Raw genomic sequence first — 12,564 nt, forward strand, 5'->3', positions numbered from 1 at the left:
AATAAAGCAGAGTAACTTCAGAAATAAAATTGTATACCTTTGGGTTTTGTTGAAAATCAGCCACAACTTTATAAAAACAAAAAATGCTTCTAATTTAATTTTACTCACTTTCAGAGCACGCTGAAAGGTGCTGATTGACAACAGTGCCAGATCCTGCTGCTCTTCTGCATAACGCATCAAATAGACGTATACAAGTTTTTTAATCTGAAAAACAAACCAGTTAATTTAGACATATTAAAATTTTGTACTATCCACAAGTACATTCAATATGGTTGTTTAAAATTGTTGCATTATAGACATTCTAGATTCTCTGTGACATGATATGTTTGCATGTTATATTCAGGGTTTCTAAACAAATAAATCACTGAAATTCTACAGCTGACCAAAATTACAGTTTAGTTAATTTCTAAATAAAATCCATACAGGTTTAAGTGAGCATGAATAAAAAAATTGTTTTCAATTTAAAATAGACCATAAGGAGTTCTAAAAAAAATCCTGTAAAAAAACTTACAGTTGTGCTATAATTATTGTCACTATCTGAAGAAATATTTTTCTGTCTACTCTGCCAAAAAGCAACTTATTAAATCACAGAAGGTTACAAGGCTTTAAATTATTTGTTGTTCTACTATGAACAAGCAGCAATCAACACTGACAACAAGAGGCCCGTATAGTGAATGACTGCAGGTGTGCAGAGAAAGCCTCTGTTCCTTGAAACCACTTGGAGATCAGAGGCAGGAGAACTTCAGTTTCGTGACTGCACCGTTCTTTCATCATTTACTTTCATTCAATGTTACAGCACTCGTCCCTTTAAAACTAATAATAACAGAGCCACATTAGAGTTGAGGAACACAGGCAGATCTGTTTAATTAGTTTATCAATACAAGTATATCAAACTTCATGAGTTATTGACTAAACCTTTTGTTATTTCTGCTGTAAACCAGCAATTATATTTCGAGGTCACTTTCTGCATCTTTTAGTGTGAAGCCTAAAATTAAGTGTAGGGCAATTCCCTGTTTATAAAAATTAATCTGACTGAACTAAATGTCCTTGACTAGCTTTGAAATCTTTATCCTGTCACAGGGTCTATAACTGGATCTTTTTCTAGAAATGTGATGGTGGGGCAGGGGGTGGAGAAAACTCAATTATAAAAACACATTTCTCCTTTCCCCCCACTTTTAAGTACTCTTCTTTATCTTTCAGGTTTTTTAAAAAAACTGAAAATATTAAGTATTTCCCAATATTTTTATTTAAAATTATATTAAAAAATAAATAATAAAAATCCTGATGAATATTAAAAAATAGACTAAATAGCATGCAAACAAAGAAAGAAGCCTACAACAATAATAGCAAACTTTTAATTTCTAGAAAGTCAGAGAATGATAAAATAACATAAAGGACTAAACCTGAGAAGAACAGCTGGGTAGAAATAAATTTAAAAATATCCCTACAACAAATAGATTGCAATGTATGGCAGATATGGGGTGCTAATTTTAAACTGCTACAATACACTTGCCTCATAGATTTCAAGCACTGCTGTAGATTTATATCTTTGATTAATATACCTTAATGTCTGTTAAAATCTATTGACAACCAAATTACTCTGAGAATTTTAATGTAATATGCATTGAAGATTGTCAGAGGAAACATATTTCAATATTCAATTCACATGTTATTGGAAAGAATACAGTCCAGCAAAGTATATTTTATGTGCAATTTTATGTGTTCATAATACAGCCTAGTTTCTTCCACAAAGATACTTATAATATTTACTTGAAGTAAATGTTTTAAACTGTCCAGAGTCACTGAGAGCTGAGATGGATGGCAAATAAATCTAATAAATAAATAAATAAACGTATTTTTATAGTCTTTAAAAACTGAACCAGAGATCATAGCATTAACTTCTACAACCCAGCATGAAAGAGATTATTTCTGGCTCTGTGTTCACAACACAGCTGTACAGTACTTTGTACTTAGTGCATAATATGCAGTTTCATAAATCATGATAATACCATGCTAACACATTAACATATTCCATTAATTATTACAAGCAAGATGTGATACAGTGTTTATAGCAGGCAATAAAGCTTTGCTTTAGTATCGTTCAAAAGGTAGGCAAACATTTCTGCCCTGGTTCAGAATTAGTTTAACTAATGTTGATGTGAGGGTACATTAACTCCTCCCTAAAATGAAATATGAATAAATTGGAAGACTTTTATTTTGGGGTATTAAGCTCATATGTTGGCTGGCTCAAATTTCTCAGTACAGATATAAAGGAAGCTGGTTGGCAAGGAAAGAGGAAATAATACTCTCTTAGGAAGAACCATATGGTTATTTTAACATGAACAATTCTCACCTCAGTGAATTATTGTTTCTTCATTATTCAATTTAGATGTTCGTAACATTAAATGCTTTATTAAATATATATTTGTCTGAAATAAATGGTTTGCTCTTCATAATTCCATATTCTTAAAAAGAGCTACATTCAATGTCTCAGTTTCTAAACCTTAATGATTCTAAAGACTTGCTCTAATAAAAGGTTAATAATGACATTTTTCAGATAAATTTGGTATCATGTTATAAAGATTATGAAGGATTACTTTTGGATATGCAGTCTGTATAAAAAACCCACGACATTTCTTACCTCATAAATTCCTAGTCCCATTACTGGAAGCCAATCTCATAACACCTAGTACATTGTCAATAATAAGATATACAATAAGGTACAACAGACTACATTCCTCTTAACAATGAGAGAGAGAGAGAGAGAGAGAGAGAGAGAGAGAGAGAGAGAGAGAGAGAGAGAGCTGCAAGTAGCTCCATGCAGTACTTCCCATTGGTTTTAAAGTAGTTCATATGTAAGGTTGATTTAAACTAGGGATTAGAAATCCTGTGGCTCCTGAACTACTTTTCTGTACCTTCTATCAAATCATCCCACTAAAAGTGGTTCTACTGATTTTTCATGGAATATAAAACCATGAAGGTATGTAAGCTTCAGGAAACTGTAGTAAACTAACCCCCTATCATGCCATAAAGCAGTCCACTCTATTCACCTGCATGACTTTAATTAGTGTGACATCTATTGGGACACAAACTCTACTATGCATGATCCTTCCAGAAAACTTAAGTTTAATGTAATTGTAAGATCTTATCTGGATTGGTCACCAGGACCAGAGGTTTATCTTCGGATTCATACTGGAGCCCAATTTCAGGGAACTTCTTTCTAGCCTCTGGTCCCATGATCAATCCAGATTGGATCCTGCAACATTATCCTGAGACACATATATTTGCCTTCATTCATGAATGTAGTTGAACATGTATCATGAAATCAGAATTTAATAAACTCAGAGAAATAATGAATGGAATTTCACAGAAGGAGAAGGCAATGGGGAAAGAACTCATTATCGGTGGATCCAAATGAGATTAAAGTTTGCACAAAAGTTTCCACTGATGTGTAGATGATTTTTTTAAATATACAGGAATGATTTTATTAGTTTACTTTACTTTATTTTACTTTATTGTCATTGTACCTCATACAACAAAATCAAACACCATCTTCAGTGTACATCATGACTATGAAAATAAACACAAACACACATCCTTCATACTCCACACTGAATTAAAAAACCCCGACACTGCACCAACACTGCACTATGCAGTAGATTTCAACAGAGCTACTGCCCTGGGATTTTATTAGCCCTATTTAATGAGATCATTCCCTTACATTTAAACATTGTACATTAAATCAAGCATAACAATTAATAACCTGTTCATAACAGCAAAGAACATCCTTGGTTTACAAAGAAAGTTGTATACTCCTAACTTATTGTTATGCCTGATATAAAAGCAACTGAAAAGAAAGAAATAATGGAAGAGATGATATTATACAATTTAAGCAAACACAGAAGTCTTAATCTATATTCAGAGCCTCTGGAATAAGTAATTCTGCCTAAAATAGCAATAACAAATCAATTTACTTCTCAGGATAATGCTTTTACTTAATATCCTATAGACATAATCAAGGCTCCATATTTTCCTTCAACTATGACTGTTCCCTTTATCCTCTACCTTGACAGTAAAGAAAATCCAAGTGTACTATTAAGACTAGTCAAGATGTTTTCTCCATGAACCTGCTTTTAAGTCTGATACGTTATAACAAGCACATTTTAAAAAAATGTTTGAGAATACAGAAGAAATACATTGGGAAATGTATTGACATAATTCAGAGCTCTTATTTGAAATATTTCAATTACTGTAGAATATGAGAAATAAATGCAAAGTAACAAAATATGAGAAAAACAGATACCAGCTAAACCATAAGAACATATAAACTATTAATTTATTCAATCAATTTATGCCTTCTGCTTCTATTGTGACAAATACTCACGAGTAATTACAGTATGAGAGCAACTTTGGTGTGATGGTTAAGACACCAGACTAGAAACTGGGAGACCACGAGTCCTAGTCTCATTGTTAGGCATGAAGCCAACTGCATGACTTTGGGCCAATTATTCTCTCTCAGCCTTAGGAAGGAAGTAAAGCAAACCACTGCTGAAATTTTGCCAAGAAAACTTCACAGACTTGTACAGTTACCAAGAGTCAATACTGAATAAAAGGTGCACACGGGCATGCACATACACAAATTACAGCAATGCATTCGCCCTGTTCTTCCTGGAAGGATTCAGGCTTCTGGTTCAAGAGTAAACATACCATTATGACCCAATTGTTGGGGGGCAATATGCTGACTCTGTAAACCGCTTAGAGAGGGCTGTAAAGCACTGTGAAGCGCAGGGGTGGGATTCAAATATTTTAATAACCAGTTCTGTGGGTGTGGCTTAGTTGGTGGGTGTGGTTTGGTGGTCATGTGACTGGGTGGGTGTGGCCAACTCGATGTCACCCACGTCAAGGGCACTTCTCGCCTGGCTTCTCATGACTGTGGGGATGCTGCAACAGTCGTAAGTGTGAACAACCGTCATAATTACTTTTTTCAGTGCCATTGTAACTTTGAATGGTCACTAAATGAAATGTTGTAAATCAAGGATTACCTGTACAAAAATACAAAAAGCTTCTTTGCTTGCAAAAAGCTGCCCTAAATACCAATCATTAGATTAAAAATACCTGCAAGCCAGAGTTACAAATCAGGCAGGGTACCAGAGCACCTTGAGGAATTAAAATAGTTAAAATGCAATCATAACTATCAGCAGCCAACTCTTGCTCATAAAGTGAAACCCAGAGGTCATTTAAGCTCTCCAGAAACAGCACAACCAGAAAAACAATCCTTAGAACCATTTGCACCACTTAAAGATACTAGCTGGTCTCACTCACTCCACAAGATATCCTAAGAAAATCAACCAGATTTAAGGAAAGATCAAATGCCCCCCAGAAAGGCAGTAAAAAAAATCAGTACCAAGCTTGCATCCTGCCTCTTGGAAGTACACCCCAAAAGGACAGTGCCAGATAGTACTAAAGCAGCGAAGGAAGACCCCCTTCCCAGATAGAAAAAGAAACCATGAGGCAGGAAAAAATGTAAACACAATACAAATAATTAAATCACAACAGTACCTGTTGCTTGTTAAACAAATTACCAGAACAAATAGACACAGGAACTAGCCAGATTTCTCAACCCAGTTTATTTTCAGGAACAGAGATTAACTTTTTTCCTTCCAAACAAAGATGAATAGAGAAAATTACCCCATCAATAAACAAAGGATTGAACGTCACCAAGGACAGAATTAAACTTCACCAAAAACCAGTTTTAGACCAAAAGTCAGAAAGGGTTTGTAAACCCACATTTGAATGTCAATCTGTCTAGCTAGCCAAGAAGCCTTGCTGAATCATCTTGGTTCCTTGTCATTAAAAGCTCCTTTCTGGTTATTCAATTATATCTTCAAAGGGCTGATTGTCTCATGTGGCTGGAAGTGTATCAGGGAAGTATCTCCTCCCAATAGCAGTGTAAAAAGCTTAAAATAAACCTTCCCCTTTAAGAAAGTAAAAATAAAAACTTCCTTCGGAGACAGTAAGTCTAGTTACACTGCCAAGAATGTAATAAGGGTGGAAATAAACAAAAGGAGATTTCTTCTAAATACCGGTTCTCTGAACTGCTTAGAAAGGGGTTCTATAGAACCGGTCCTACCCCTAGTGAATCCCACCCCTAGTGAAGCGGTATATGTCTAAGTGCTATTGCTATTATTTCATCAATGATGGGCAGAACTAACCTAACCAGAGGTATCCTGGTGGGGGTAGAAATATTTGTACCAAAGAATTTTAATAGGGACAGATGAACCTTTGCCAAACAATAAGTAGGTACAAAATCATGTCAAATATTAGCAATGAATAAGAACAGAGCTAACCTTAACATTTACATTTAGCAAGGGCAACATATAACTGACAGGAATTTCTATTAAAAGCAAAGTCATTCCCAGTAAATACACTGAACAAGGTCAAGAGACAGGAATAACTAAATTATGGCCTATAAAAATGCTTTATTATGATTTAAGAATATCAAAAGTTCCTATCATAGAAGATTATTACTTTTTCTACATCTGTTTCACTGGAACATTACTGTAATTACTGTACTGGTAGTCCTTGACTTACAACAATTTGCTTAATGATTGTTTGAAGTTACAACAGCACTGAAAAAGTGACTTAACATCATTCTTCACACTTACAATCATTGCAGCATCCCCATAGGCATATGACTAAAATTTGGACACTTGGCAACTGACTCATATTTATGACGATTGCAGTGTCCCAAGGTCATGTAATCACCTTTTGCAATCGTCTGATCAGCAAAGTCAATGGGGAAGCCAGATTCACTTAACAACTTTGTTACTAACTTAACAATTGCAGTGATTCACTTAACAACTGTGGCAAGAAAGGGCTTATAAGTTTTAAAAGGTGCTCTTAGAATTAAAACAAGTGTTTTATCACCATACCTCAATACTTTTACTTGCTACATTCTTCACTACCGCAGGAAACAATTCAGATGCATTTTTTCCTCTGGCAATCATCTTGAAAAAGAAAAAAAACCTTTAATATAACATGCTACTTTAAAATACAGTCAATAATTTAATATATATATATATACACTAATAGTACATTTCAAATTACAATTAAGTTCCTTCAACTCTGAAGTAAGTTTCTTCTTTGATGACATATCTTCAAAGGAAATTCTATATTAGATATTTTTCAAAGAAATTTCAATTAATTTAAAACAGGTAAATAGGTAAGTTAGTTTAATTTGTTCAAGGGTCAATTAAAAATAATATAGAATACCATTTTTGCTTGAATACCAATTATTCTGATTTTAAGAGGTAGAATTGAAGCCAAACAGTTATCAAACTCCACAAATATTCCAGTAATACTTATAGCATAATAAAACGGCAATATTTAATATTACTTTTTAAAGTATGCTGCATTATTTAAATTGCAATAACTGAAGCATACTATGAAAGAATACATTTGGAATCTTTTCAAAACATATTTGGTCTCATAAAGTCCAGAATCACTTCTTGTGAGATGAATTTGACAAATAAATAAAAGTCATGATCACTGTAATTTCAATAAAAAAAATTAAAAAATCCTTTGCCTCATTTGATTAGTCTCCTTTATATTAAAAAAGAGTTAGGTGCTGAATAAACATAAATTAAATATAAAAGTGAGTAATCATTAAGCTAGAGAGGGAATGAAATACATGAAATATAACTACAAGTCTAAAGAAATGGAAAACATTTAAAAAGTTGTCATTGGAACGATTAATGAGAATCTTAAAAAGTGTTTAAGAATTTTAAAGAACAAAGGGAATACATGAATTGGTGTACAAACATGGTGGAAATAAAGAATTTTCAAGGATAAAAAGTATCAAAATGATTAAAGAATAGCGTTGGCATTAGTTACATTTTAGGTATATCCTTTTTATTTTCTTATCTCATGCCTTATTTTCTTCAGCTAACAGTTTCTGTGTTTTTCATAATGTTGTCTAATCAATGTGCACCTGCTTAAGTATACTATAATTTTAAAAACCATTTTAATCCATTTTAACACTCAGGTTTTGCAAACTATTTGTGGTGTCTGTTTATTTATTTCTGGCCTCTGGTCATGTATTTTTATTCAAAATATACATCAGCTTTTCCGAACATTGGCATAAACAACATGTGGACTTGAACTTCAGACACTGTAAACCACAGGGAATCTGAATGAAATAAGAATGCAAAAAAAAAAAACAACCCTCTGCCACAATTTCCTAACCAACACCTAGAGGAGGATGACAAGTCTGAGGAAGTGTGACCTATGCATTTTTGATTCTTCAGATCATATTTAACAAAATATACAACAATCCAGTTTGGATCCAAATATGGACTCCTGTGAATAGAAAAGCTCCTTTCATTTAGATTCATTTAGAATCACAATGACTGAACTTATTTTCAATTTTCCTGAAAATCTCTTAGAAAATTCCTAAAAACAATAAGTAGGGAAAAGAAAACTGATAAAAAAATACCAAACTGAACTTGATACTGTAAGATTGGTATGCTCAGGGTTCTATCAATTAAACAACAATATCTATTGGGATCTCGGAAGCAAGTGTTCTTTATAGCAACCCCTGCCCTCTACAATGAGGTACCTCAGCCAGATTCCAACAGAACCCATCCTGCTGGTATTTCAAATGGCTTTGAAGACCCAGTTCTCCATTCAGCGGTTGAGCCAGGGTGAGTGAAATTCCCTTTAAAACCTGTGGGTTGTTTTCTTTGTTCCCCTTTGTTTTGCTATCCTGCTCTTCACTTTTGGTCTCGTTTTTGTGTTTTAAACCATTTGTAAATCACCCACAGTTGGTGGGAGTCAAAGGACATGTAAATTTATTAAATTTATATGGATGTTCAAAATGAAAAAAGATGCAAACTACATTATACACATAATAAAAGCTGAACATACTCCAACAATCCTTTTCATAGCCTCCAATTTAGCAGAATCTTTGCTGCTTTCCAACATCTGCTTAAGATCTTCATTTCTATAAATGAGAAAATGAATATGTAAGTTTATTGGCATCAACACCTGATTGTGAATTTATTAATCATAAAAACAAAAAAGGGATCCGACATGCAACACAATGTCAGGATTCAGCAATGCAGGAACTTACCTAAAGAAAAGCTATTGCAAAATCCATTTTGGGAAGATATTAAACATTTCCCTTTTAGAACAAAGCAAATATGTAAAGTACAATATATATATAAAAATGAATTTTGAAGGATGAATATAATAGTATATGAGGGAAAATCTTATATGTTTACATATCTTATCAGACTAATAAAGTTAAACATATAATACAATAAATATACTATTTTTTTTTCAAAATATGGCAATGTAAATTCAATACCGTAGACAAATAATTATATAATCCATTGACCTGAGAAACCTAATCCCAGATTAATATACTTCCAATAGTATTAGGCTTGACTTTTACAGTATTAAAAAAAAATGGCATACTCCAATCAGTAACTACAGGAGAAATTTTGTTTAATGAGAAAAGATAATAGACAATTGAAACAGGACAGAAAAAAATATAATGATTTGAATTGAGATGAAATAAATACAATAAAATTGAGGAAATTAAAAGAGGGGAGAAGCCATGTAGAAAATGTTAAGTTGTAATAAGATATGGAATAGAATATAAAAATGAGCATGAACCTGAATTTGTGCCTGTACGAAGAAATGTAACCCGGGATTATGCTGCTTTCAAAAAAGATGTTTTAATTGTATTTCTTTTCTTTTTGTGAAAACTCAAATAAAATTTACCAAAAAAAAAAAAGTATTTAAAGGGGGGGTCCATGGTAAAGAAAAGGTTGAGAGCCACTGCACAAGATCAAACTTTTCCTGCATTTTTAATCACAAATATGTATAGAAATAAAACTGAATTAATTTAACTTGGAGAAGTAAGGAACTGAACAAAATCAAACTGGACAGGTCTGTTCAACTGTAAGGAACATAGTCACACTACTCTCTCTTCCCATACTCCATTCATCAGTGACAATATGTCAATTGTTGGACTGGCTAAAACAACTTCTATCTAAAAATGAGAGTGAAAAAAATCACATTGAAAAAACACAGAGCAGGGGTGTCAAATTCAATTACATTGCATGAGGGTTGTGTTTGACCTGAGGGGGTGGGGGTGGAGTGTAGCCAGGGTGGGTGTGGCCAGCTTGACATCACTCATGTAGGGGGCTCCTATGGAGTGCTCCGCCAGTGAAAATGGGCTCCTGAGCTCCTTTTTCAGCTGGGACGGCCTTCTGCAACCCTTGCCAGTGAAAATGGAGACCAGGACCGTGGGCAGGCCTTACAAGTTCTGTTTTCAGCTGGGACGGCCTCCTGCAAACCTCTGCAAGCGAAAATGGAGCTTGCAGAGGCACCACGGGCCGTTCCTTCGCTGTTTCCAGGATGGCTCCACAGGCCAGATCTAAGCATTCCAGATCCGGCCCGCAGGCTTAAGTTTGACACCCCTGACATAGAGCATGTTAGAAACAAAAATTTTTGCACTTTCCTGTTTTGGCAAATAATTCCCATTGCAAACTGGAAAAATTCCACTTCAAATAAAGTTTATAAGTTACAAAAAAAATCTTCCTTTTAGGTTACTGGATATTTAGGGAGATGCAGCATTCTAAAGGACTACCTCAAATTACTTCATCTTTACTATTACATTTAGAGTAGCAAATACTACACTTTGTCAGAAGGCCAATTTTCTTTAAATCTGCACTTGAACTTAATTTGTACTTTCTGACATCCATAAAACCCAGGACATACAAATAAGAAAATTTCCTCAATAATATAGAACAGGGGTGGCAAACTCGATTTCATTGAGGGCCACATCAGTATTGTGTTTGATCTCAGGGGGCCTGGTGGCCATGGCCAGCTCAATGTCATTCATGTCAGGGCACCTGTGGTGGCCTGGCTTGGGCTGGGGGGATCCTCCTGCAGCTCTCTGCCAGTGAAAACTGAGCTCTCTCCCTCCTGGGCTCCAGTTTTGCTGGCAGAGGCAGCGCAGGACGGTCCTTTGCTATTTCCAGGGTGGCCCCGTAGACCAGATCTCCATGGCCGGAGAACTTGAGTTTGACACTCCTGATATAGAAAAAGTAGTTTTATATTCTTTAACTTTAAAAATACTGCATAGAATTGAGAAGAGTGTACACACTAAAGGGCATTTGTATATACCAGTAGTAGCTAATACAAATCTAAATCTCACAAGAAGATTATTATTAAATTAATAGTTATTTTTGAATGTGTACAAGTGGAAGAGTTTAAGATTGAGATGAGTTATAGTGATCTCTTTGGAGAAAATGAAGCTGCTTTGCTCAGTTACGGATAGTGCTCCCTCTATGATGCCCTATGTCAAGTTAGCAAATTAAGTATTATCTAAGGGCTAAATCCTTCTAAGCTAACAGTCTTTGATGTCTAGTTTTCACAAATTGTACTTTTGTATTTTGGGGTTATGAGGAAAAGGTTATTTGGAAAACAAAAACTTATTTCCATATATTTAGGACTCACAGCATGCGGTTTATCAGATGCTTAGAGGACATTTCCACATTCTATACAACCAAAGTGGTTAGAGACACAAGAAAAAATAGTCTTCCTATAAATACTGAAACACAAATCATCTCTGCAATCTACTGTACTAAAACCAAGAGCATATTGCAAGAAAGTATTATTATTGTTCTTGAGTAGGTGGTGATGCTGGCGGTGATTGTTGTTGATCTCAGTCAGCCAGATGCTTAGACTGGATTTTTTATTCTCTCTACCAAGTCTTTCCCATCTAGACCAGAGATGTCAAATTGGCGGCCTGTGGGCCAGATGCATCACGCAAAGGCCATACTCACCCCAGCTCCATGAAGGATGGAAATGTCATGAAACATCACATGATGACGTGACACAGCGAGTTTGTCACCCATCTAGACCACTAACCATTGAAGCACAGCATCATTCATGTTGAAAAACTGGTATATGTCCTCAACTTACAGCTGGTTAGTGTGATTTATAGTTTGATGTGGGACCCCAGTTACATTGAAGGGAGGACACTATGCCCCATAGAAAGAATCCTGGCAATACATCTGCTAATTTGTAATATCTACAGACATTTATGCTCCTAAGAAGCCAGACACTTAAGTGATTATGTTTACATTATGTGATGCATTGCATGTATGAGAACCATTCTTGCTTAAGTTTCAATTTCTTTGAAACTTTTATTATGTATATATACTGTTAGTTTTGTTATTGATGTGTAGTTTTCAATCAGGTATTGTTGGAATCGGGTCTTACTTCCAATGTTGAGCAACGTTTATTCTTCTTCTTGCATATATCCCATTAAATACTATGTATATTTTTTGGGATTTTTTATTGTTTGTTGTTTATTGTTTTAAAATGTTTTAATTGGATTTTTTTTTTAATTATAAGCTGAGTTGGACAGTTACGATGTTTCTCATTCATTTTTTTCTGAGACTACAATTAGTAAGAAAAGTTGTAGTTTCTTTATAAATTTAAATTTATCATTTATTATATGAAAAATGTCATAAATACTATTTTAAT

General features: G+C 34.3%; 1 protein-coding gene across 3 annotated transcripts in view; it reads right to left on the reverse strand.

Moving 5' to 3' along the window:
• AP3B1 (adaptor related protein complex 3 subunit beta 1) overlaps positions 1-12,564 on the reverse strand; it is a 153,906-nt gene that overhangs the window by 125,511 nt on the left and 15,831 nt on the right. For all 3 annotated transcript variants that reach the window (XM_026717706.2, XM_026717698.2, XM_087927188.1), the window contains exons 2-4: positions 8,926-9,001; positions 6,933-7,007; positions 109-204 (exon numbers count right to left, since the gene is read on the reverse strand). In XM_026717706.2, coding sequence (XP_026573491.1) covers positions 109-204; positions 6,933-7,007; positions 8,926-9,001 — 247 coding nt within the window. The remainder of the gene's footprint in view (positions 1-108; positions 205-6,932; positions 7,008-8,925; positions 9,002-12,564) is intronic.

Source organism: Pseudonaja textilis, chromosome 2 (assembly GCF_049901715.1).
Source record: "Pseudonaja textilis isolate UNSWEBS1 chromosome 2, rPseTex1.2, whole genome shotgun sequence".
Lineage (NCBI taxonomy): Eukaryota > Metazoa > Chordata > Lepidosauria > Squamata > Elapidae > Pseudonaja > Pseudonaja textilis.